Consider the following 27,308-nt stretch of genomic DNA (forward strand, 5'->3'; position numbering starts at 1 on the left):
GAAACGACGCTTAACAAGTAAATGAAACCAGTCTCTCATACAGTTTTCCAAAGTTGTGTGTGTTTTGCTGAGTTTGAGGTATCGGGACCCCCACCCCTTTGGGACACACACAGCCGCACACAGAAGGGCTCCTCCATCATTGGAGTTTACGCAAACCCGGCTTTGCGGAACATGAGCGAGACTATAGCGCAAATAGTGCTCTGGATGTGGGCCTAAGAAAATGATCTGGCACACTTGAACACGTCGGCCGGTTGGAGCTGCAGCTGTACCTAGAATTTGTTTCACATCAACGTGCCATTGTGTATTAATGTGCGTTAATTTATCATATGAAGTAAAGGAACAGACATACTGTAAATCACAGGAAATAGAGAAAAAAAAAGAGGAGCTGGCACACATGAAGAATTTACTCTGCGCAACAATTAGAAAATGTCATCTAGTCAAGAGAAGTGTTCAAATGAGATATTAGATAGCTGGTAAATTCAAAGTTCAAATGATATTAAAATGTATAAAACAACGTTTCTGTTCATGAAATTGGCATCAATTTGATGGTAAAGGAATTCATTTATACACGTCACTTTTAACACAATCTGAAACGTGCTCTGCATCCTCATACGCCCCCCAGACGTTCCATCGTTCCGTTTCTACATTTTACTAACTGGTATTAACACATTTAGAGTTTAGAAGAATTCCAATTAAAAAAAAAACAAAACCCGATGGTTTCCGTTAAAGATACGAGAGAAACGAGGAACTGTGTGGAAATGATCTGAAGGCCTAATGAGTGAGTAAAAGGATGAAAAGGGGGGGAAAAAACGGTTACAGCGTTTCAGAGGCCCAAATGTGATGTTTTGATCATTTAAATAGTAAAAGGCAGCCCAAATAAACGTGTGACGTGGATGGAGAGGTGTAGCAAGAAAACCTCATGGTATAATTAACTCCAACGTGACGCGTTAACGGTGTTTCATACAAGTAAAACCTGGAGGGGAAAACATCTTGACGGGCATTTAGGGAATTTAGGGAAAAAAAAAAAAAAAAAATGTTTTGGCCATTACAAAAAAGGTCAAATCCAGCGAGTTAGTTTTTTTTTAAAAAACAACCTTTGTTAAGAAATTCAACAAGACTTTCCTTTGGTAAATTTTATTTGAAGCTACAACAAAGATCAAATATGAAATGCTTCCTTCATGACAGTCTTTACCTAAATAGGTTTAAAGTTAAAAAAATGTCCTTTAGACAAATTGAACAAGTTACACTCAATCTGAGATAAATTTAAGACTATTGAAATAACTTAATATTTAATTTGCAAATAACTAAAGAAAATAGCTGGAATTCTGCCACATATAACACACAAAACTGCGAATTTCATGAAATTTGCAGATGGAAGGAAATAATTTCTCCCCAACGTCCAGGTATCATATAAAATACAATTACATCCATAAAATCAACTTGAACATACTGCTTATTATAAATTGGGTCCCAACAATATTATCACCTCTTATACACAAAATATAGTTTATTGCAGGCCTTTCACAAACTCTGAGATTTTAATAAGTTGAGTTAAATAAAACAAAAAAATGTTAAACTGTGAAAGAAGACAAAAATTCCACACCTCAATAACAATAGTAAAAATAGAAACTGCAGACATATTCATAAATTGCAAACATCATTGGGTTAGCACAATGTTTTTCAGCAGAAGTTCTGCAAACCCAATTGGAATTGTCCAGTGAGTAAAAGCAAAATGGTGCAAAACAAGATTCGTCTTTGCATTTAAAACCAATACATAAGAATTACTTCTGTGTCAGAATATTATGAGACTCTCAAAGAACATGTTACAGCATGTATACTGTAAAATACATGAAATCTGTCGTCACTTCTAAAAAAAAAAAATCTGGACATGTTGCGTGACCATGCTGGTTAATTAGCGTGTACTGTGAAACATAAAATCTAAATGCAGCCTGGATGGGATACAATGCATCAACCACAGACGTCAGTAAGCAAGACTGGCCAGTGGCATCTAGACGGCCTCACCACTGTTATGTACTGCAGGCCCAAATCTGCAGAATTAAAATCTAACCGCAGGATTCAAACAGTGTCTTACGCCTATTAATGTCCTATTTCTTCAAAAATAACCACTCTGGGACCAAAGACGCTGTGTAGCATGAAAAGTTCATGTTTAGGAAACTACAAATCCCACTTATCCAGGTGCAAATGACAGGATTTCAAAAATGAAGTGGTATAGGTTGGACCATAAGGCCGAAGAATAAAAACAGAATGGAACATCGCCTGAAAACAACTGGAGCAGTTTTCTTGTGAAATGAATCCTGGAGGACTTGTGTGCAACACACACACATACATGCACACACAGGAAAAATACACATCTGCTCCCTCCTGTCCAGCATTGAGTGTGTGGTCTGAAGTTACCGCTTGTTTAGAGCTGCTTAAAGGCTTGTGAAACTTCAGCTCACAGGCAGGTGAAAGCGCTGGTGTGGCTAACCACCAGTCCAGCCAGGACTCCTGGGTCAGGGAGGGGAGCCTACCCAGATGCTTTGCACCAAAGACCAGCTTTGAGGTTTGTGGCTGAAAACCCATCCACAGATCGACTCTCAGGAGCCAAGCCAAAGAAGAGAAAAGAGGGTGGACAGAAGAGAGTGAGAAAAGGAAAACAAAAGCTTCAGAATTATGTTTGGAGGCACTGAGGAGTGAGCTAATTTGACAATAAGTACACATTCAAAGTCTTGTTATTTCAAAAACATGTTTTCAGTTGCGCTCTGCAGCAATCATGAGGTTAACATAATATAATATCTATTTCTAAAACACAAACAAAGGAGTATTGCAACTCACCCGTATGCAGATACAGTTCTGTTGATTATGAGAATGAAGGACTTTAATGGTTGTGTAACAGCAGACATTCCACTGTCAAAAGAGGAGATAAATGTTTGTAGATGATAGCAGAAAATCCAGCCATCTAATCTGAACTGTATGAAAAGTGCCTGGATAATTATGGAAAATAAAGTTTGATATTTGGTCTATTAAGAAGTGGCAGCCAAGCACTGTGACAAAAACTGTAAAATAATTTATTCGAACCCAGAATATCAGCAACAACTCTTGCCGGTTTATTATAATCATACATGTGCTATGTGCTGGTGGGAAACATGAACACACCAGTTCAGCCGCCACCATCCTCCTTCATCTTTTGTATTCTCTATATAAAAAGATGGAGAGTTGTAAACTCCCTCCTAATTCCGTATGATTTCACCCTCCTAGGCCACACATGGGCCTACCATCTCCCTACCGCCAGGCAGTCTTCAGCTGCCGACCTCATGAGTTTACCCTTGTTACACTAGAAACGGCAATGATAAGGTATCTGGGCCTCCATGGTAGAGCGTGCCTAAAAGGTATCTCGTGTGTTTATCCGTGCACGCACGCGCACACACACACACACACACACACACACACACACACACACACACACACACACACACACACACACACACACACACACACACACACACACACACACACACACACACACACACACACACACACACACACACACACTTCTTCCCAAACAGAGCTCCACTTTCACAACCTGAGCTGTGCTGTGGGCTGAGGGTTGGTGGTGGTGGGTTGGTGGCGGTGAGCTTGGGGCTGACACGTTTCTGCTAACAATCACATCACACACAGGGACCCACATTCCAACTTCCTGATCACCCCCCCCCACCCCACCACCAACCACCACCATATCCACCCTGATCCCTCAGCCAGCTCACATTTATCCTCCTCCCCCAACAGGTTTTGGTGGTGCTGTGCAGGCATGGGGCAGACATATGTGGTCAAGTGTATTGGGTTTTAAGAAACACTGAAATATTCATGAGAAAGCAACGGGTACACAAAGTAATAGTGATGTTCACACTCTGTTAAAATACTTTATTAATCAGGTTAGTCGATCAATCAAGTTTGTGACACTTGCCCATATTTTTAATAGTATTGCATAACAAATTAGAATTAGAATTAGAAAATATTCCAGCACATCTGGATCTCGTTCATGTCGACAAACTTGCTGGTTGGTTAAATAAGACACATGGACGGTATCACACATCATAAGATGTCCTCTGCTGCCCTCTAGTGATGCATTTGGCTTGTGTCAAGATTTAAGTTTGTCATTTTAATGCTCAACATACAAACGGAGCAGTGACTCATATAATCCACAAGTAAAAAAGCTGTATGCAAAATAAATCAAAATAATAATAAATGAAGGATAAGAGAATAATCGATCTTTTAGCTAAATTCTGTTGGGAAAAAGTTGTTTAATTGCTTAAGTAAGTAAAAGATTGTCATGAATAGTTCACATTTATTTTCAGTTTTCACTTTACTCTGTATTTAATGCATGTATTTAATTTTGCATTATAATCTGGTGACACCACACACACACACACACACACACACACACACACACACACACACACACACACACACACACACACACACACACACACACTTTGAAGTTCTGCTAACTATTCTTTGGTCATTTATTTAACTTATTATGCATGTTTTTCTATACGCGTGGCCCTATTCACATATGATTTTCTTTATTTAATCTCTTGCATGTTCGCAAAGAACATTAGCTGTTGGATTGCCAACATCAAATGAAGACCTCAATAAAGACTGAAGAAATCAGACACACTTATGTCACAGTAAAGGCAGATTTAGTGATGTGACTGTGGGTTTAGTTTTGCTTGAAGCCTGTTAATTAATATCACTATGCATCATAAAAGCCAAAAGGACTGCATCATGTAGAATTCTACTTGCATTCCAGAGCAGGAAATAAATACGGATCACAACCAGAACACAAACATATGTCCAGAGCCGTAGTAATGAGCATGGGAATCATGTGGTGTGGTCTGTTGCAGCCATGGCCACATTCACAAACTCTGCAGGCCTGCAAGCCATCACATCTCACTTCTGTGAAGTCAAAGTTACTTCAACTCTGACATGTCCAAATGCACAAATTATAACTCTGTCAAATCTAGAAATTATGAATTAGGTATTTCCGTTACCTCATTCCAGTCTTTGGTATGTCCAGGAACAGCCTTGAATCCCTAGCAGTTGCTTTCAGGCTCATAAATGTGATGAAATACTAGACAGATGAGAAATTATGCTAAACCCTGAAATAGATAAAGTTTGGAAATAGTAACTGCACCACAGCTGTAGGAGCCATCGATTAGAGTTTGGATCAATATTCATGTGCTTGATCTGGGTATGTATTGGTGTTGGCTTGTGAGTGCAAGGAGTGGCACTAAGGGTGTGTAATAATGAATGCCACTCACCTGTAACTTACAGTTATGGGGTAGGATGAGCACTGGGGTGAAATTTTCTGTTTCTGTTATTCAAACTTCTTTTTTCTAAGTTATTGTCTTTGTGTAACGGGCGCTCGAATACGATGGTCAGTGTTGATTGATGTGCAGCGTACGAACAAACAAGAGATTATTAATGAGAAACAGACGTGAATTGGAGTTGTTTGGTCGTCTATCAGCTGCTTCTACAGTCTTTATGACGGTACATTATGGGACAAAAATTGGATGAGAATTGGACAAATATTTTTAAGATTAAAGATAAAATATAGTTTTTACAGCATTGTACCTTGCCCTCATACAACAATGTCCTGTTGATCAATAGTGCTCTTCTGCTCTAAAACAATGCCACAATAAACCCCCAAGAGAATCCGCTAATCCTTGAGACAAAACAACAAAGTTGAGGAAACTGAAATTTAGAAGTAACTATTAAGCTCTGGGAAAATTAACCAATGAAAAGTAACTGGACAAAATTTATAGAGAGGAACAGAAAGTTGATGTTGCAGTGACTCTGTGGTCAGTGCTGATGGCTTATAGAGAAAGCTTCATGATTTGAAGTCCTGCATGATCGTTCATCCTTACCAATGCAGATATTGATGTGAAAAGAGGCAGTACAATTAACTGCTGCAATCATCCTCACTGGGTTCATTTGAATATGCATTTGCCTGGCCCCTCCCCCTGCAATAAGAAAATGCACCTGTTCTGACTATGGTGCAAGGTAAAGGACAAAAGGATGAGTACTGAGAAATCACTGAAGAAATACTGGCTTTGGAAATCAAAAGTACTATTCATTCAACGAATTTGGTAACTCATGAAAGTAACCTAGCAACAAAGTGGTTCAGGTTTTTGCCTGGCTGGTCATTAGCTTCCTGACTCTGACCACTAGCCAACAGAGCTTCCCGGCTATAAGACCGTATACATGACCATGGGGTAAAACTTTCTTCCTCTCAATTATTTTATTTCAAATCCTTCTATTTTATTTTACATTTCATTGGCTCCACTCTGTCAAGAGAATACAAAAAGAGCTCCTCAAACTTCTATTTCCACCAATGATATCCTTAGTCGTGAGGCAAGTGAGTTTATGACACTAAGCAAAACATTGTGGGTAGAGCAGGGAAATAAGAGTTAAAATGACTACATATGATCATATGAAAAACAAAAAATTCAATACCAGTGGATGTTTTTACTGAGTTTAATGAATCACATAAAATAGATGACACTGACCCTGAGACAATAGTTGTCAGCAATATGATTGATATTATTCAAACGTTTCAGGAACACATTATTCTTAATCATGTAATAACTGATATAAATTGTATGTAATGACAAGCATGATTATACATTCTAAATATTTTATAGCCTGAGAACCGTTGTAAAACAAAATGTGTAAAATTATGTGATATTTAAAAAAAAGCATAAGTAAATTTTAATGTCTTATTACAAATTTATTCTCGCTAATGAATTCCACTTTAGCTGTGCAGGTGGCAGGTAGAGCGGGAGGAGAAAGGGAGCTCAGTCCACTAAGTCTTGGGCTGGAGACCGGAGGGTGGCCGATTCAAGACTCATGTGGAACAAAAAGTTTGGAGTGTAAACTGGCAGTGGAGGGTTGACAGTTCACCTCCAGAGCAAGTTACTCATTGGTCGCACCAAGAAGGAGCTGCCCGCCGCTCTACCTCTCGTTATCTACATGCTTATCATCTACATGCTTACCAATGTGTGTCTAACAGGTCTGTACACACACACACACACACACACACACACACACACACACACACACACACACACACACACACACACACACACACACACACACACACACACACACACACACACACACACACACACACACACACACACACACACACACACACATATGGTAACAAAGATGTGATGAATAACAACTGGAACTAGTGTAGAATGGAGAAATCATTTCTCCTAAGGGGTATTAATAAAGTTGATTCTTCTTCTTCCAGTCCTATAGCTCTGAGACCGAAAGAAAAGAGAACCCTCATTCATCCCCCACTCCTCCCCAGACACATTCTGGTTTCATGTCTGTCTGATCATTATTGTTCCTAAAAGGCTGTTCAGCTCCTGGATGGGGAATCCTTCCTGTTGGCCGGTAATCAACATGGGAAGATTACAATAAAAAGTTGAAAGTTCAATAAAAAGTTGAAATTTCAAAACAGATGGGGGAAATCTTCAACTTACCTTTCCACTAAAAAAACCAACTGTGTGTGTGTGTGTGTGTGTGTGAGTAATCTGTCAGAAATATCATCATGTTGTTCTTTGCAGGCCAACAGTAGAATAATAATACTACTACTATACACACACGCACACGCACACGCACACGCACACGCACACGCACACACACACACACACACACACACACACACACACACACACACACACACACACACACACACACTCACACACACACACACACAAACACACACACACACACACACACACACACACACACACACACACACACACACACACACACACACACACATACTGTAGTCATACTGTGCAAGAATACAAGAACAAACTTTCATCTCATACAAAATAGACAATGATTTAATATCAAAAAATTTAATTTGAATTGAAAACAGCAGACAGGGGCTAGAAGGACTTAATTTTCGGCAGTTGCTGAAGAAAAGTCCTTGGTGTGGGAGGAGTTTGGAGAGGCTTTGGAAAATGGCATTTTTTGAAAAAGAAAAAAAACAAACATTCTATGACACAGGAAGAGTAAATGGGGCTTGGGCTTTGCTGTAAACAGCCTGACGTGCATCTGGTTTTGGAAGCTCAGAACTGCATTTCTAAACTTTGCAGATGAAGTGGTTCTATTGGATTCAGCACACAAGAATCTTTAGCACGTGAAAATAGATTCCAGTTTCGATGAATATTCAACAATTAATAAAGTTATGGGCATTGCATCATACCACCTCAGTGAAGAGAGAGATTAGCTAGATTAATCAATGTTTCAACCCTCACCTAAGGCCATCAGCTCTGAGTAGAGACTGATAGACAAAGTGACAGATAATTCTTTCATGGTTGAGCCCCTGTACCTTCATAGTTAACATGTTTTGGGTCTCTGATCACGGTGTCTCCCTCTGGCATATTTCCAGGCATCAAGTTGGGAAGTGTATCTCATCTGGCCTAGGAACATCTTGAGATCCTCTGGTTGGAATGTGAATACTGTCTTTTTTCTTTTGGGGGTTGAGGGGTAGTATTCTTCTAGGCCTTCAGATTACCCTCAAAAACAAAGCAGTTTCAGATGCAGACTCCAAACAAAGGGGTAAAGGAAAAGCCGAGAATGCTTTGCAAACCATCCACCCGTAATTGTCTCATCTGCAGCCGCTTCCAGATGTGTTCACGGCGGGGCCACATGAATATCAAACAACCACTCGCGTTTACACCTACGGGCCGATCACGCTGCATGTTTTTTGAGGTGGGAGGAAGCTGGAGAACGCGGAGAGAACCCACACAGAGAGAATGTATAAACTCCACACAGAAAGGACTCAAACCCGGGACCCTTTTGCTGTGAGGCAACAGCGCTAACCACTGCACCACCATGCTGCACCTCTGCCAACCAAAGCAGTGCAAATGAAGAATGGCTACCCTTGAATGAATATAATATAGATTTGCGAATGACTATGAAAAATATTTAAATTCATAGTAATATCTGGTGGCACCAGATGGTGATGGAGTAAGTAAGGATGGACTCAGTGATGAAGATGTAAAAGTGCACCTTCATTGGTACATAAAAGACAATAGAGTGACTCATACCTCATCTACTGCTTTTCCATATAGCCAAGGCTGATACCAGTTAATGCTTTAATGGTGATTAATGCAGAATTATTTGTAGCATAATGTTTGTCAAGAGCAAATAACCAAATTCAACCCCATTTTCATTCTGTAAATCCCAGCGCATATTATCACCGGCGCATATTAAACGCAGACAATAAAAAGACTAAGGACTATTGAAGGCTCAGATTTGCTTTACAAAGTTTCCAGATGGATTTTAGATAAAATCAACATTGTGTGCACATATTGCACACATGAGCTGTCTTTACACTGATGCAGAACAAATGTGAAGTATCAGCTTCAATAGTGTAACGTCTTTGTGACAACAGGGACTTGTCAATTGGAGCAGATGCCCCCTCACAAATCATACAGATGGTAATCCCAGTCTCTGTGATGGTGGGTTCTATTTTATTTTTTTTGCTTTAGCCAAGTGCCATAAAATAGTCTGATACTGCAAACACATACCTGCCAACATGGCAGAGGCCAAAAGTTCAGTAAGCCTCATACTGAAGATGAAGAGCCACATATATTCAAACAAGAACGCACGCACACACTTACACCTATGGGCAATTTCTAGCCAGCCAATTCACCTGAAGTGCATGTTTTTGGAGGTGGGAGGAAGCCAGAGAACTCGGATAGAACCCTACGCAGACACAGGGAGAAAATGTGCAGAGTTGTGGCAGAGTGAGATGTGCACAGTTGTGGCATCTACAGCTGAATAAAACTGATGAGCCATACAGTGAAAATATGGGAAAGAGTAGTTGATTCTAGACTAAGGGCAGAGGTGAACATTTGTGAGCAGCAGTATGGTTTCATGCCAAAAAGAGTACTACAGGTGCAGTATTTGCTTTGAGGATGTTGATAGAGAAGCACAGAGAAGGCCAGAGGGAGCTGCATTGTGTTTTTGTAGATCTGGAGAAAGCTTATGACAGGGTGCCCAGAGAGGAACTGTGGTATTGTATGAGGAAGTCTGGAGTGGCAGAGAAATATGTTAGAATGGTGCAGGACATGTATGAGGACTGTAAGACAGTGGTGAGGTGTGCTGTAGGTGTGACAGAGGAGTTCAAGGTGGAGGTGGGACTGCATCAGGGATCAGCTCTGAGCTCCTTCTTGTTCGCTATGGTGATGGACAGGCTGACAGATGAGGTTAGACAGGAATCACCATGGACTATAATGTTTGCAGATGACATTGTGATCTGCAGTGAGAGCAGGGAACAGGTGGAGGAGAAGCTAGAGAGGTGGAGGTTTGTCCTGGAAAGGAGAGGAATGAAGGTTAGCCGCAGTAAGACAGAGTACATGTGTGTGAATGAGAGGGACCCAAGTGGAAGAGTGAGGTTACAGGGAGAAGAGATCAAGAAGGTGGAGGATTTTAAGTACTTAGGGTCAACAGTCCAGAGCAACGGAGAGTGTGGAAAAGAGGTGAAGAAGCGTGTAAAGGCAGGATGGAATGGGTGGAGAAAAGTGTCAGGTGTGATGTGTGATAGAAGAGTTTCAGCTAAAATGAAAGGAAAGGTGTACAAAACTGTGGTGAGACCAGCGATGTTGTTTGGTCTAGAGACAGTGTCACTGAAGAAAAGACAGGAGACAGAGCTGGAGGTAGCAGAGATGAAGATGCTGAGGTTCTCTCTGGGAGTGACCAGGAAGGATAGGATCAGGAATGAGTACATCAGAGGGACAGCACATGTTAGAGGTTTTGGAGATAAAGTCAGAGAGGCTGGACTGAGATGGTTTGGACATGTCCAGAGGAGAGATCAAGAGTATATTGGTAGAAGGATGCTGAATTTTGAACTGCCAGGCAGGAGGTCAAGAGGAAGACCAAAGAGGAGGTTTATCGATGTAATGAAAGAGGACATGAAGGTAGTTGATGTGAGAGAAGAGGATGCAGAAGACCCTGAAGGGTAAAGCTGAAAAGAGAAGAAGAAGAAGTATCTGTCTGTCTATCTATCTTTCTGTCTGTCTATCTGTCTGTCTGTCTGTCGGTCTGTCTATGGCAGGTTGATACATATAAAGTTTTTCCTACAGATGTGTATGTTTGTGGATGCCTGCAGATGACTTCACTTGTCCAAATGTTTCTGTGCAACATTTCTAATTCCGCTGCAAAAAGAGGACACCACCCCCACCCCTATATTCTCCACAACCTCCTGCTGCAGATAAATGATGGATTTGTGCATGTAAAATGACCAGAAAGATCTTAAGAAATGTGATATCAATTTATGAAGATAAAGTGACTGTGGTTCAATCAAAGCTCTGCATGTATGTGTGTGTGTGTGTGTTTGTGTGTGTGTGTGTGTGTGTGTGTGTGCGTGCGTGCGTGCGTGCGTGCGTGCGTGTGTGGATGCTCCATTACCCATTAGAAAGTCATTGTGTGCAAATGCATTTGTATATTTCAGAATTTGTGCTTTTCCTCAGTGTATTTTGAAAGGAAGCAAATACACATGACTCGAATCCACTGGCCCAACACTGCGTGGATCTGTCTGTTTGTGGTGAGCCCTCCTTCTAATCTGCCAGCCAGCGGTTGTGTATGAAGTGCTGCTGATGGTGGAGACTATTAGGCCTGTAAAGGAGAGAGTTGGCTGTCGGCTCCTCTTCCCCACAGTTCATTTAAACTTCCATGTGATGGCAGAGATTAAACTCCTTCTCTCGAGGGGGATCCTGTAAGGCTGCTATTTAAGAAACTTGAATGAGTGAAAAGCATGTAAAGAACCCATTTAACTTAAGACAACAGAGACGTGGTGGCTTAGCATGTGCAAACATATCATACCTCACACGACACACAGGACCACAAATGTGGCATGTTTAAACATCTGGCAATCTTAAAGGGTTTATTAATGCCAGAATGCTGTTTTCCTCTGTGGTACTATTATGTTACAACATTAAAATTAATCAAAGTGATAATGGATATGAAAAATTATTACCAGTCAAATTATAACTAATCTCTCTGTATGATAGGAGAGGATGGTTATAATTTGGAGACCATAGGTGAGTTAATTCTTTGCTAACATATTTCTGATCTTCACTCATCAGCTCTGCTTTTGCAAACTTTGTGTTATTGAGGAAAAAGCACCGTAACAATAATATAGAGACATTTATCCATTAAAATGAAAAGAATTTATTTCTGTTTAAAATGCTGTTGTGAGGAAAAAATATTGATGAATATATTCAAATGAATAAATTATGTCAGAAAAATTGTTACATTTGTAGTAATGCAGTGCTTACTTTATCTGAATGCATTTTTGTATGATATCTTGCTGGATGTCTGTATCAATAAAAGAAAAAAAACGTGTTATTTCCCTTATAGATTTGGGAACGTCAAGAAAATGTGGTAATATTGATCAACTGGTGCAATGTCAATCTTGAAGAAAGTTATTGACTCAAATTCTTTAAAAATCAGAAATATCAAATTCACTACAAGAAACTGGAATGCTTATTGTTGAACTAGCTTCATTTCATTCCATCCATCTATACATCTTCAACCGCCAGATTTCGGAGGTAACAATCTCAGCAGTGTTGTCCATACCTCCCTCTCCACAGACACCTCTTATAGCTCTTCCGGGAGAATTCCGAGGTGTTCCCAGGCCAGCCCAGAGACATAGTCTCTCCAGCATGTCCTAGGTCTTCCCGAGGTCTCCTCCCAGTGGGACATGCCTGGAACACCTCCCCAGGGAGGCGTCCAGGAGGCATCCAAAACCAGTGCCTGAGCCACCTCAGCTGGCTCCGCTCAATATGTAGGAGCAGCGGCTCTACTCCAAGCTCCTCCCTGATGACTGAGCTCCTCACCCTATCTCAAAGGTTGCGCCCAACCACTCTATGGAGGAAACTCATTTCAACCATTTGTATTCTGGATCTTGTCCTTTTGGTCATGACTCAAAGCTCATGACTATAGGTGAGAGTAGGAACGTAGACTAACCGGTAAATTGAGAACTTCGTCTTTCGACTCAGCAACTTTCTCACCAGGACAGACCTACACAACGACTGTATCACTGCAGAAGCAGCACCGATCCGTGTGTCAATCTCATGTTCCATCCTTCTCTCACTCGTGAACAAGACCCCAAGATACTTGAACTCCTCCACTCGGGGCAAAGACTCTCCACCAACCTGGAGAGGGCAGACCACCTTTTTCCAGTCAAGAACCATGACCTCGGATCTGGAGGTGCTAACCCTCATCCCACTCGCATCACATTCAGCTGCAAACTGCCCCATGATTAACAATGAGGAAGAGGCAATATCAGCCACACCCAGTTACCTCCAGTGGGCAAAGCAGGTCTAAGAAGACTGATCAGCAGTGGAAAAGGGAACGGTACAGCAGCTAGCGAACAGATAAACAAAAGTTGTGCCAAGTGTGGGTGGATTAGAAGTCCACAAGTCCTGACTGGAGGCACCATTGAAAGTGTGTGAGAACAATGGACCCAGACAACAGCATGGAACTTTTTCAGACTGACAAGCAGCAACAAATGCTGGTTGTTAGACAAGGAGCAGTAATATCATGAAGAAGGAGTGGAGCATGTGAGGTCTTTCTCCAGCAGAGTGCAGTAATGGCATGTGTTAGACATTTTCCTGTGTGCTGTACACGTACTATGTAGTAGTTAATCCCATAATACCTCTGATCTTTCTGACTTGCTATTCTCTAGCTGACTTTGAATGCTGGTGTTCCTGTTCGTGAAGAGATGTCAGTCAAACCAACGGCTATGAGTCAAAGGAACAAAATGCAGTGAAGTCACCAGTATTTCAATTTCTATTTTTTGAGTTCAACTGATTAAATGAAAAAGAGTCTTTTCAGAGAATTAAATTATTACTTTGCTTACTCAGATGTGCTTCAGGGCTTTACAGTGTAGATCATAAAGTGGCCTGTTTTTAATACATCATCATCACTCTCGTTTAGATTGAGTGATTTGGGTGGAGATTGTTACAAATGAGAATAAAGCAAATTAGCCACAGAGAAATGCACGGATCTTGACAGGTGTTAGCACGAGTATCATTAACTAAAGGTGATCTGAGGACAGACTTCAGATCGGCTGATCTGCATGTAATTATTGTTTCAAGATATAATCTCTAGCACAGCAAGACATTTTTTTATTATACAGTATAAGCAGCAGATAATGTCAGTGTCTGTAGGATGTCCTTTCACTAACTATAATAAGCCTTGACTGCCAGAGGTCAGCTCATCGGGGATAAATTGAAGGCTGACAGCTACAGAAAAGCAGAACTGAACTGGCTGACATGTAGACAAGGCGGTGATGTGAAAATCCTTAGAAGTGATGTTTTGAGCTGAACTTTCTGACAGCACCAAAGTTGGATTTACACCTTCTGGGGTTTTTTCTTTAAACAAACAGAAACTGAAATCATTCCTTCATTCCAAAAGTTCTTTGAATCCACCAATTTTTTTTGGGGTGTTGTTTGTTTGATGCTGTTTCAGGTATGAGAGTCGTCTTCTTTTCGGCATTCTGACTAATAGTTTATCTCAAATACATTGTTCCATAGTTGTACGTCATATATTTTTTTCAATGACATTTAAAAAACAAAATTTTTTGGTTGGTTATTACATAGTCCTGTCTGATATTCAAAACCGAAGGATGATTTTTTTTTTTTGATTTTTGCAAAAACACTTTAATCTCATTCAAACATTTTGCAGTTTTACATTAGATGAAAGCATTTAAGTGCCTCAGAAGATCTTTTCCAAACAAACTTCAATCACATTTAACATTTAGAACATTTAGAACATTTACAACATTTTACAATTTTTCATTAGATGAAATTTCAAAAACACTAAACACTCAAAAACATTAAACACCGATGGAAAAATAGTCATTACATACATTTGAAAATTTGTACTGAAAATTTATGAATGAAATTAAATCATCTGTCAGAAATATTTCCAATTGTACATCCTTTCGTTCATTTCAGAAAAAATATTTGTTGAGGGGGATTATAATAAAAAGTCTTTTCTGTCAATGCAATCCATAATCATTCAAACGTTAGAATATGTACCGTTCCACTTTAAATCTTTATTTTTAGTGTAATCTATGTTTAAGGAGCAATCAGAATAAAAATGTAATTGCATTAATTTAATGTATATAACATTACTCACCTTATGTAGCCAAACTTGATAGATCTTAAGCTCCTGAATAATTTGCCGTTCATTTGTTTCTCCAATCATTTTAATTATGAACACCAGAGGGCGCTACTACTTCATGAACGTGAAGGTGAACTGAGGTTGCAATGAAAATAATAATTCACTATACAGTTCTCTTCATTTTCGAGCTGGTGCCACTTATAAAGAAAGAAAATGGCACAAACTGTCATAAATAATAATTTGGTCAAATAGTCAAAGATTACTGTACAAATAAAATATTGTAATTCTTTACTAGAATTGAGTTTATTGCTCAAGTATCCCTCGGTGTATCCCGATCTGACTTTTTGGAGCGGACCAGTTTCATCATTTGAAAAATGTCCAATGGAAAATATAAGTACTTGCCCAAGGATATTTCTCTCTCTCTCTCTCTCTCTCTCTCTCTCTCTCTCTCTCTCTCTCTCTCTCTCTCTCTCTCTCTCTCTCTCTCTCTCTCTCTCTCTCTCTCTCTCTCTCTCTCTCTCTCTCTCTCTCTCTCTCTCCTTCCTTGTGTGTGTGTGTGTGTGTGTGTGTGTGTGTGTGCATGTGTGTATGTGGCTTTGTGAGTAATCTGTCAGAAATATCACCATGTTAACAGGCCACTGGTGCTCTTGAGAAGACTGACACACGTAGTATTTAATTATTTAATTCATAAAATTAAAAAGTAGAATTCTATAAATGTCATGCAACTGCTGATGGCCATAAAATGTCATTGTTCTTTAAATTGTTAGGAATGTGCAGCGGTTAAGCTACACAATCCTTCTTTTATAACTGTTGAATTGGATTCACTCACTAAAAATAAGTGTTAACTATTGGTACAGTCGTAAATGCTTATGATTAACATAGCACTTAATATTAGACATAATTGTAGTCGCTGGGACTGATAAACGGAACTGTGAATAAAGATTCATGTTATTTTAAAGGAAATCCAGGCTTGAATTCTGATACATTTCCAAAAGTTTTCAGTAAAAGGATTAAAAGAAAAAAGAATTACAAGTGTGATCAACAGTGACTTGAGAGTCTTCACCTTTTAACCTCATGAGATGGAATGACAACCACGCACAAATGTTGCTCTTAAGTGCCCTTGACCTATACTGGCTGTGAAACATGAGTCAACATAAGGAGAGCTCATATCAGATTCTGCAAGAATAATTTTAAATTAGATCAATGTGTTTACCTACTCTCAAGAGATATGTGTTTAAAGTTATAACACAAAAAAAGCGATGAGCCACCCCCATCTGCCCTCCCACACATAGACACACCTACCACACCCAATATAATTTATGATGTGCTCAACATCTCATATCAGAGGTCATGTTGAAACACATTCTTGGTATGTAATTTACAACCTAATAACATCAGATTCCTTTTTAACCATAATACATTCAAGTCCATTCATTACAAATGCAATATAAATTCTATTTTCATGCGTTATGTTGTTTGAAACTCACCTTTCCATCTGTAAACATGTCAGTGAACTCCCCACAAACGTAACCATCATAAAAAAGGTGAGCGATAATCACTTTATTCCTCGACCATGGCTGTTTCGCTTTTACTTAACTTGTATATATCAATTCATAAACGTTTTTAAGCAAATTTAAACAAATATTTTTTTTTTTAAATGTGAACCGGATTAACTGTAAAATTTTAAATGTACTTACATTTTGGGTGATTTTTATTGCTTTATGTTGACTTGTTAATTATGTATTTGAATGTTATTTTCATTTTATAGTTTTAAAGTAAAGCATGGCCTCATAATAAATATAACACAAAGCATGTTTATGGAGAATTGGTGTCACTGGTCATGTTGCTAAGTGTATAGTGACTATTAAAGGATTTGCATTATTGATTCATAATTAATTATTTATTCAAATAAATAATTTATATTATTTATTTATGACTGAATGTTAAATAGTTTTACAGAGTAAAATCATTTTGAAAATATAAAATAATCATAAAAATCATGGAAGAAAGGTTCAGTCAATAACTAACCTCCTGTCAGAAGTCAGAACTTTCAAAAAGGAACCGAGGGAAAGTTTTCTGTAATTTACGTTTTGCGGCCACTAGATGGCGCCCCCGGACCGCATCCCGCTGGTCAGAATCAACTGGACTTGTAAGACTGGCTCTTCAAGCCAGGACTAAAGCCGGGCCTCGTGAGTTAATGTCAACGCGGGACAATTTCTCCCACAACCAAGCAGAAAAACTTGTCCTGCAGATGCTGTTGAAGTGGGATTGCACGAATGTCATGTTTTATTTGGTTTGACACCCGTTCTGTCTGGAGGGGAACGTGATCAACAGCGTGCACTGAATAACAAGTTAACTGACATTCAACAAGTGGAGATGACAATAAAAACATACATTTAACGAAAGTGCGAGGATCAAATTGTATTTTTCTTTTGGGATATTGTTTTAGTCAATACTATTTCATAGTGTGTATTGAAAAAAATATTTATACTGACAGTGACAGTCGTCGTAAACAAACGGTTGCCATGTGAACATCATTTGTTTATCATACACAATGAGTTATATTTTCCTTTTAATGACAGACCAGTGTCAGTGAGTTCCTGCCTTCTCTCCTCTTGTGTTCGTCCAGCCTTGTCTGTGTCCAAAACGCGTCAACGTGTTATTCTGGGTAATTGTTGTGTTCAGTTCTCACATACTGTTCAATGTTGTCGTTCTTTTGCCTCAAAACGCATGGAGCGGATTAAGTGCCACACATTATGAACAGTAGCTGTCTGATCAGCATGGACGACCCTCATCGTTTTGCCTGTGTGTGTGTGTGTGTGTGTGTGTGTGTGTGTGTGTGTGTGTGTGTGTGTGTGTGTGTGTGTGTGTGTGTGTGTGTGTGTGTGTGTGTGTGTGTGTGTGTGTGCGTGCGTGTGTGTGTGTGTGCTGCTGTTGAATTCGTAGCCGCTTGGGGCCGTCCTATCTTGGTTTGATTATAGACGCATTGTCGCCTTCTGTGCAATAAAACGGAAGATATGCCCATGCAAGGCGCCAGGTGAGCAATAAGACAGACCAATTGAGACAGTTTATGTCGTGTTTACGCTTATCCACCAGCGCCAGGCTCGGTACACATTAACCATACAGTATACAAATAAAGATAGGGGCTGATCAGCTGCAGCTACAACAGAGCTTATCACAGGACTGCTCTCAGGTGTCACTTTGACTTAAAGTTCACTTCTTCAGCAACTCCGTCAGTTTGGTCGGACTGACTTCATCGTGTGATCATGTCAAATTTGACAAAAGTCTTTAAGCTCATGTACTTTTTGGAATCAGTGTAAATAAAAAGCAAATTTCCCTGAACAGCTCACCTCAGAAGAAATATTGACTAATTTGTTCCTGTTACTTTACGCCCCACTTGTTTGATTTCATTATAAATTAACAGCAAATAAATTTCAGAATTCACCATTTTATCCTTTCCATAATTTAAAAAACAAAAAACTAAACTAAAACTGAATTTCCCGGCGTTTAAGACCAATCAAGAAAAAATAAAAAATCTTAGCACTCGCCCCCCCGGGCAGAAATCGAACGTGTGACAACTGGAGTTGGGGGGGGGGGGGTGGGGTGGGGGTCTTTATTCTCTGTGAGTTATCAAATTGGACTTTTTGAACGAAACCGAGAAGGATACGTTCACTGAAGTGGAGTAAGAAGGTGAAGACAGCAGTATGGAAATAAATAAGTATATGAATTAAAATAAAATAAAATAAAATAAAATAAAATAAAATAAAATAAAATAAAATAAAATAAAATAAAATAAAATAAAATAAAATAATAATAATAATAATAAAATAAATGAACAAACAAATAAATAAATAAAAAAACCGTAAACATTTCTGTACATTTCTTACGAGATCAGATCATTCATTCTTGAGATCTTTCTACTTTGCGACACTAACAATTTGTGTAGTCTCAATTATAAACGAAAACACACAAACACACAAAAAAAATAGAAAATATCATTTCAATATTTTATTGAAATTTTCAACAACACGATGTCGATGTTGTAAACCAGACATAACTCCAATACAACATAACCCATTGACAACTTAAAAAACACGAAAGAAACCTTCATATTTTCGATTATGCGCACTTTTACCACCAGGTTTGCAAAGTATTAGAATAACAGAAAAATAGTCTACTTTTGTCACACTTAAACGATACTTCTTTTCCTCTTCTCCAACTCTTTTTTTTTTTTTTTCAAGCCATTGGTGCAGTGCGTTGTCGCTTTTTCATTCGTTTTTAAACAGTAGCACTTCACACACGGGACCACAAATGAAAATACAATGGCACATGAGTGTGAATATCTAGCTCGGTGGATCTTTGGGAACGAATTATGTCCATATTTTAAAAAGGGGTATAAATGCAAATGGCAACGAAAGGATAATAACCCACAAACTATCTTTACAAAGGTATATCGACAATAAATTAAGAACAGATCCCTAGAAACAAGCTACTCCGTTGTATTTACACGCAATAACAATATGAAATAATTACATAAATATTTTTTTATAATTTTATGTACACATTTAATCAATACTACCTTTCATTTTTTTGTAATATTTCTGCTTCCCTTTGCCTGTTGGACATTTGGGGTAAATTCTGCATGCTTGTTCCATATTAGTGTTCCGGAGCACCACTCATGTTAATAACAGACCTATTCTGACGTCAAAAAAAAATGCATGTAATCAAATCAGAATGGGAAAAAAATAAGTAAAGAAACAATTTTGATTGAGCAAATGGTATTTTTTAAACTTTTCATTTCATTCGGTGACGTGTTAAATTAACATTCGCTTTGGGGGGATTTTAAGAAACATGCAACATTTGACCAATCACTCAATTAACGGTGTACCTCCAACAGAATACAGCAGTCTTTATCAGGTAGGTTAAATGGGAGTGAATTCGAATGAATCAAATCAATTCAGAGTGCATATTAAAATACATTTATCTTCGTGTACAATAAAGTTAGGAGAGGACACAGCAGCAACTTCTAATTCTGTAAGTCACACCCATGCCAACTTTTCAGTTTCAATACTTGTACGGTATTCAAATGACAGGAGAAAGGTGTTGTTTAATTTAAAGAAACAGAAAAAAAAATAGACATATCAGATGTGTATTAACCAAAGTGCATTTCAGAAACTAAAACGTCCAAAAGTTCATGTTTTTATCTCCTTTTTTTTTTTTTTTTAAACCTGCACGAACCTTCGGAAGTGTCCTTCTGTCTTTATCAACACTTTTCATGACAACAACGAAACAAGTAGCAGGTTTTGTGTTCTAAAAAAAAATAAAAAAAGAACAAACAAATAAACAAACGCACAAAAGAAAAAAACAAAACAAGACAAACTCCTAGGGGGACCCGCTCCCTGTCCTGTCCTGACTTGATTCCAGTCCACTGACGAGGCGCTGGATGCTCTGCAGCTCGTTGGCAGCGTCTTTCTCCGTGCATGTTTTTGGGGACATGGAAACAGAGCCGGAGGATATGGTGGAGGAGTGACTGGTCACTTCCGATGTGGTATCCATGGTTACGACAGACACGGGGCTGCTGTCCCCTTTGAGTTCGTTCCCGCTGCCGGTCATCGAGGGCATGGTGAGCAGGGTGCTGTCCGGTGCCGTCATGGGGAGGGAGTAAGGGCTGTACCTGAGTCGAGGGCGCACCGCGTTCAGGAAGGGGTGCCGGTGCACCGAAGAGGAGGCGGCGGCGGAGGAGGCTGCCGCCGCCGCCGCCATGTACGTGTACGGATATGGGAACAAACTGCCGAACGGAGACATAGCAAGGCCCTGTGGAGAAATGGATAATGTCAGGCACAAGGCTATTGCAGACAGCGCGTATATAGAGTATCATTCACAGCGCAAATCAAAAGGGAGAAAGTAAAGTATTTAATCTGAGTGCTGCTTTTCTGTGTTTTTGGCAAACGCTGTGGAACAAGCGCGTAAAAATAAGGGATTAAAGTGACCCGCTTCAGGGTGTTTAGTAATCCTGACACTTGACTTTTGGGATCACAGAAACTGGAAGAATAACGTAAATTAGACTAACAAACAATCTGTGTGCTTCCAGAGCCTCCAATTGTATTTCAACACCGCTTTGGTTCTGATGCAGGTTGAAAGCAAATAAAGGAATCCCTCCTCCCCAAAACACCAAAACAAACAAACAAAAAAAACATACAAAAAATAACAATGTCGTCAAGAGAAAGTTGATTAAAACGCGTTCTAATATCTAATCGCAACGAAATGAGATTATCTAACTTCATTTGCGTATATAAATGAGATTATCTAACTTTATTTGAATATATTTGGCATTAAAATAAATGAAAAGGTCAGTTTGAACACTTGCGGTTTAAAGCATACACACAGGAAAATGATAGTCAAAGTATTCAAATCTATTTCTAATGGTCTGGCAAATTAACCGTGGGCTGTGGACCTCTGAGGCCACAATACCCTCTCGCGTAACGCTGCGTAACGCGCAACGCGTCCCACCCGAGGATGACGTAGGCACAAGAAATCAGGTTTTACCTGTGACGCCAAGACATGTTGCTGCAGATGGAAGGGCAGGCCTGGCGCTCCCGTTAAGCTTTGCGCTGGTGATGCCATGCTACTCGTGTCCATAGTGCTCACCCCTCCCGTAGACACAGCGGCCAATAGCGGCCCCATGCCCGCAGCCATGTTTGAGAATGTACCCCCGACGTTGAACTGACTGGGGTGCAGGAGAAACGGATGCGCGCTCCCAAGGTGATTGAAAAACTGTTGTCCTGTTAGGCCTGTTGGGAAACCAAAATTGTGCAAGTGGCCGTGGCCTATGTGGGGGCTGTCAGTCTGAACAGTCAGTGGCATGAAACTGTCTTTGCTTATCGGCCTGCACTCGTCCGTTTTGGGCTGGTCCAGGTTGGGACTCTTGAGATCTTCTCCGGAGCGGGTCGTGCTGGAGATGGCGGTGATGGGACTCTGTCGGGAGTCCGCCTGGCTCCTCTCCGTCCTGGGACAGCTGTCGCGGTTCCTGCTGATAGTGTCACTGTTACTGAACGAGTGGCCCTTGGCTGGGCTCGCCTCGTGATGATCCTTCCCGTCCTCCGTGGTCGTGGAAATCTTGCTAGAGTCCGGCCCATCTTTGATGTGTCCATCTTTGCTCTCGTCGTCGCTGTCCTCGTCGCTGTCGCAATAATCTGTCAAAGCAGGAGGAGCGAGATGTCAAGTTGGGTTTCTTCTTACTGATGAATCATAGAAATAATCACTCGCATCACCAGACAGTGTGGCGGCAATTGTAACTGAAATTTACCTGCGTGACACCTGTGTGGAATCAGCAGTCGTGACACGACCAAATGTTCAAGTACATTTATGTCCGGTGATCTAATGTAATGTTAAGACAGACGGCAAACGCTGACCTGTTTGTAATTAATTCCTTTATTATTAATTTTTATTTCTATCTGGACTCATAATCGCCTCATCGACTTGTCAACATGATGTTTTACAATTAATCACATTAATATAGAAGACTGATCATTCCCCCCCCCCATTCAGGTTCAGGCTCATTAACTGTAACCACTTCACATCCATAAAGTTTAGGTTGCACAGGTTGTTAAAAATATTTTTTATGGCTTTGACTCGTGATCGGAGCTGTGACTGACTGTGGGGTCTGTCGGCCTACCTTTTAGGTGTGGGGGCCCCATGGTAGACACGGCAGGAGACGAGGCCTGGCCGAAACACTTAAAGGAAGCCTGCTCTCCAGAGGAGTCGTCTGAAGCCCCGTTCTCCTTTTTCTGCTGCTCCTCGTATGAACGCATGGATTGCAGAGCCAGCTGTTTCCTGTTCACACAGGTACCCAGGTTATTAGAGGTAGTGGTCACAACTCTAAGGGCAGAAACAGTAGCCTATCAGCACCACGTGGTGTATGGAGTTCTGACAGACTGGACACCACAGGCGATGAAGCGCTCCAACATCTCAAGTGAGAAGAGACGCGAGAAATCGACCGTTCAGATCATTTCAAATTTGAGATATTCAAAGCAAGAACAAAAACATTCTACGTTTTGGGATAAATTCATAATTAAATAATAATATTTAACAAGTAAAACGCTTTTAATATAAAATCAGATAAACATTTATTCACCCCAAAGTGTGGAGATTTCAAATTGTCTGAAAATGATTCAATAAAAGGTGGCCTTTAAGATTAATTCAGATTGTTACAACGATCTATGGCGTGTCAGGCTCCCCGCAGGTTAACGGGTACGTTTGTGACATTTTTACAGTCCCCTTTCAGCCCCCAACCCTCACACCCACCACCACCGCCCTTCATGTCTTACCTTTTTTCTCGTCGACCATTGCCCGTGTCACGGAACCCTTTGGCAAACGGATTGTGGTCGATTTTCAGCTGGGTGATCTGAAATCATTAAGATAACGTGTAAATTGTTTCCCTTTAAATGCAGTTGCGATGCATCTTGTATAGTCAAAGCAGCAAACGCCTGGGCTCATTCCTCCAAGTCCACCCGTGAACCCCCACCCACCCACGGTGAGGACCACAGCCGCGCGCAAAGAGCGCAGGAGGCCTGACGCTGACGCGTTTTCCAAAATATGCCTTTTTGTAAAGTACATTCTGCAAACCTGACTTCCACATCACTCTTTCTCAGTGTCAGACTGTGTTATACGCTAACACACGTGGAGGGGGTCGAGGGGGAGGGGGGCAACCATTGTTTCCCAAAGACATCAAAGAGCTGAGAAGATGATTTTCATTATTATTCAATCTTACAGAGAATAAATGTTACCATATAGCACAGGCAGACGGAAGGCGCCACTGTTTTTTTTAAAAACTTTTTTTTGTTCAATCAACCGCAGAATTCTGCCCCTCTTCTTTATTTTCTCATTTTTCAACCCCCTGAGGCTTTTTTTTTAAAGTTTCACCTACCACCTACCTATACACACACACACACACACACACACACACACACACACACACACACACACACACACACACACACACACACACGCACACACGTACAACCCCCTCCCCCTTAAACACGCACAACACGAGTCAGAGACTGTGAACCAAATCCCCTCCACGTGATTAAAAATAAGGAAGACAACCTAACATTCCTCAGAATTACGACTTTCCTTCCACAAACTGGAGACTGTGGCACTTAGTCTCAAAACCCCCCCCCCCACACACACACACTCCACGCTCTGAGCTCAAACAAATATGAAGTCTTTCATATTTTATGACAACAAAATGGTGCGGAATATGAAAGTCAAGGAGGAAAGCGCGCCTGGCAGGGCGAAGAACACGCAAGGCTGCACCAAAATATTAAGGATACACTCTAATCCTATGATAGACCTAATTGTGCTTACCTTGTCATTCTGATATGCAGTCACGGCAATGAAATCCGTTTCAGGGAAAACATAAGTCCTGAAGGTACTGTACGGGAGTTTGAGAATATCGTTGGCCCTCACAATGTGAAACCGAGGCTGATATTTGTGCATCGAGTTAAGTATGGTCTGCAGCAAAAAACAAAAACACACACAAAAATAAAATTAGCGCACCGTCGATCTAACACAATCACAGTTAACAAAATTGAAATGTTTCTTTTAAAGTCTTAAAATGTAAAAACAGAAGTCACACAATGACGTAATAATAATAATAATAATAATAATAATAATAATAATAATAATAATAATAATAATAATAATAATAATAATAATAATAATAATAATAATAATAATAATAATAATAATAATAGTGGAATATCCAATGAGTTAAAACTGAAATACTTAATCAGTCAAAAAAGTTTTTTTTGACGCACATGTAAAATTTTCAAATGTTTTACTTTGAATTACAGTAATGGGTGAAATTAATAAGATTACGACACTTGGTTATTTATTTATTTATCTAAAAAAAATTTGTGACGTGATATTTCAATCAGGATTCCCTAAAGCAAATGTAGTTGGACTTCTTGTGCTTGAGCAGAATAAAAATGCAAACAAAAACATCAAAATACAAATATGATTCAGATATCTAACTAAAAGGGTATGTTGAATAATAGGAAAATTGACATACATTAGTTGAACTTACAAATCCATGCTTGTCGGAGATGTTATTTGTCAGCTTGAGTTTGTGAAAATTGACGACTTTTGACATCCACTGTTCACCAGTTGCCGGACTGTCCGGGTGAATGTACATCCTCTTTGGCATTTCGGGGTCGGCTTTTCCCGCCACCATCCAACGGGAGTTATGAAATTTGTACCTGCAGTCGTCGGCTGCAACAATGTCCATCAAGAGAATATATTTGGCCTTCTTGTCCAGACCGGTGCACCTCACTTTGAATGGTGGGAACATTCGCCTGTATGCGCAAAAAAAAAAAAAAAAAAAAAAAAAGAAGAAAAAAAAAAAGGGAAAGCAAATGATTAACAAAGCTGAAGAGTATTCAGCGGTCGAATGTTAAATAGGTTCTGTGGAAGTGGAATTTATATTTAGTTTCATTGAAATCCATGTGTATCTTTCATCTGAAGTTAGTATGTTCAGCGCAGCCTTGTGTGAACACCCTGGAGTCGTATGCTCAACACAAGTCAGCCGAAAAAGTACATTTTGTCTCGTGAATAAGGAGCTAAGCAAACTAATAAAATATTCTTCCCCTGGCAGCTAGATCTCTAATCGTGCAGTGAACGACTTGCTCACATTTTGCATGTTGTCATGATTTTTAACGCCTTTAAAGGCCTACACGCCGACACAGCAGCCATCTTTGTATTGACTCCTGTCATCGAGAGCTCCACGCACTGAGAGCTGACATATCGGAGGCAATGGCTTCACGCGTTTCCCTGGCTGCCTGGTTTCACGTTGGGTCGGGATAATATATAATATAATAATAATGATAACAACAATAATAATAATAATCATAAAAAATATAATAGTCACATGCCTCTTCCCCTCTTTCTCAAAAAAATATTAAACCATCTCTTTAAATTTTTACAAAGCAGTTGTGAAAGCTTCCAGCTTATTTCCCACTAATAAAGACTATTTCCCTCTTTTCATTTCACAACAGAATTTGTGTGCCTCCTCAACGCGTTCAGATCCGTATTTATTCTTGTCTTGATTTAAATCAACTACTCTCTGAATTATTTAGTATTTTATATTTAAAAAATACAAATATGTATGACTCTGTTTTGAGATATTGCGGTCAAAACAGAGCATCAAATAAGAGAGCCGGTTTCAACCCATATGCTGCGATATTTGTTAAATTAATACGGATTAGAACGATTTACACAAATAACACAAAGTTTCCGAGAAAACACGTGGAGTTACAACTCCGTGTATAGACAGAATCAGGTGTGATGAGTGTAAACAGACGTACGAATATGCATCGTAACAAACTTGGTTACAGTGAGTTATTTAAAAGCGCAAAAAGATGCTACCTGTCAGATAATATAGTCCTAGTATTTTTTTAGATGCACACACACACACACACACACACACACACACACACACACACACACACACACACACACACACGCACGCACACACACGCACACACACACACACAGTGAGAGAGAGAGGGAGAGAGCAAGACACATTTTTACCTTCCGGATTTTGTGATCACCATCTCGGTGCCCCGTTTGTGGAAGAGTTCCCAAAGCTCCTTAGCTTCCAGGTGAACTTTGGGGTCATCTTCCACCTCCTCCTCGGGCTCCAGAGTTTTCAGCGGCCTGAGGTGAGCGGCCGCAGCCTGGTGCCCGAGAGAAGAGAAGTGGAGCCCGGTCTCCGCGGCTCCCATCAGCTGGTCCATGATCGGCTTTCCCAGGGCGCCAGGCAGGGACAGGGAGCCGCTGTGCGGGAGCGCAAGAGCCGGAAAGAAGGGAGGCTGATGACCCAGCATTGCACTCATGGCAAATTCCGGACCCCGGTGAGGTATAAACGGATGATATGCCATACTTGATCCTTGTATGACTGGATCTCTCATCAGGAAGTTCATTCAAGTGCAGGCAACAAATGTAGACAACAGTGAAGCCCTGCGTTCAAGATGAGCGAACGAAGTAGAATTCAAAAAAAAAAAAAAAATTTGGGAGGAAAAAAAAGA

General features: G+C 40.1%; 1 protein-coding gene across 4 annotated transcripts; it reads right to left on the reverse strand.

Annotated features, from left to right (window-relative positions):
• Positions 1-19,215: 19,215 nt before the first annotated feature.
• tbx3a (T-box transcription factor 3a) lies at positions 19,216-27,224 on the reverse strand. 4 transcript variants are annotated; one of them, XM_068335308.1, is made up of 7 exons: positions 26,812-27,224; positions 25,310-25,577; positions 24,589-24,735; positions 23,550-23,626; positions 22,898-23,055; positions 21,769-22,415; positions 19,216-21,036 (listed from the first exon to the last, which is right to left on the reverse strand). In XM_068335308.1, the coding sequence occupies exons 1-7, from the start codon at positions 27,201-27,203 to the stop codon at positions 20,605-20,607; spliced, it is 2,121 nt and encodes a 706-aa protein (XP_068191409.1). In that variant the 5' UTR covers positions 27,204-27,224; the 3' UTR covers positions 19,216-20,604. The 4 variants fall into 4 exon arrangements, with proteins under 4 accessions (XP_068191409.1, XP_068191407.1, XP_068191408.1 ...); XM_068335306.1 differs by having other exon boundaries at positions 22,898-23,100; XM_068335307.1 differs by having other exon boundaries at positions 25,295-25,577.
• Positions 27,225-27,308: the final 84 nt, after the last annotated feature.

Source organism: Antennarius striatus, chromosome 15 (genome assembly GCF_040054535.1).
Source record: "Antennarius striatus isolate MH-2024 chromosome 15, ASM4005453v1, whole genome shotgun sequence".
NCBI lineage: Eukaryota > Metazoa > Chordata > Actinopteri > Lophiiformes > Antennariidae > Antennarius > Antennarius striatus.

Coding starts and splice junctions, on each gene's coding strand:
- tbx3a (XM_068335305.1), bottom strand. CDS start 27,203: ATGAACTTCCTGATGAGAGATCCAGTCATACAAGGATCAAGTATGGCA. Junction 25,578..26,811: donor GTGATCACAAAATCCGGAAG/GTAAAAATGTGT, acceptor TTGCGCATACAG/GCGAATGTTCCCACCATTCA. Junction 22,416..22,897: donor GGGGCCCCCACACCTAAAAG/GTAGGCCGACAG, acceptor CTGCTTTGACAG/ATTATTGCGACAGCGACGAG.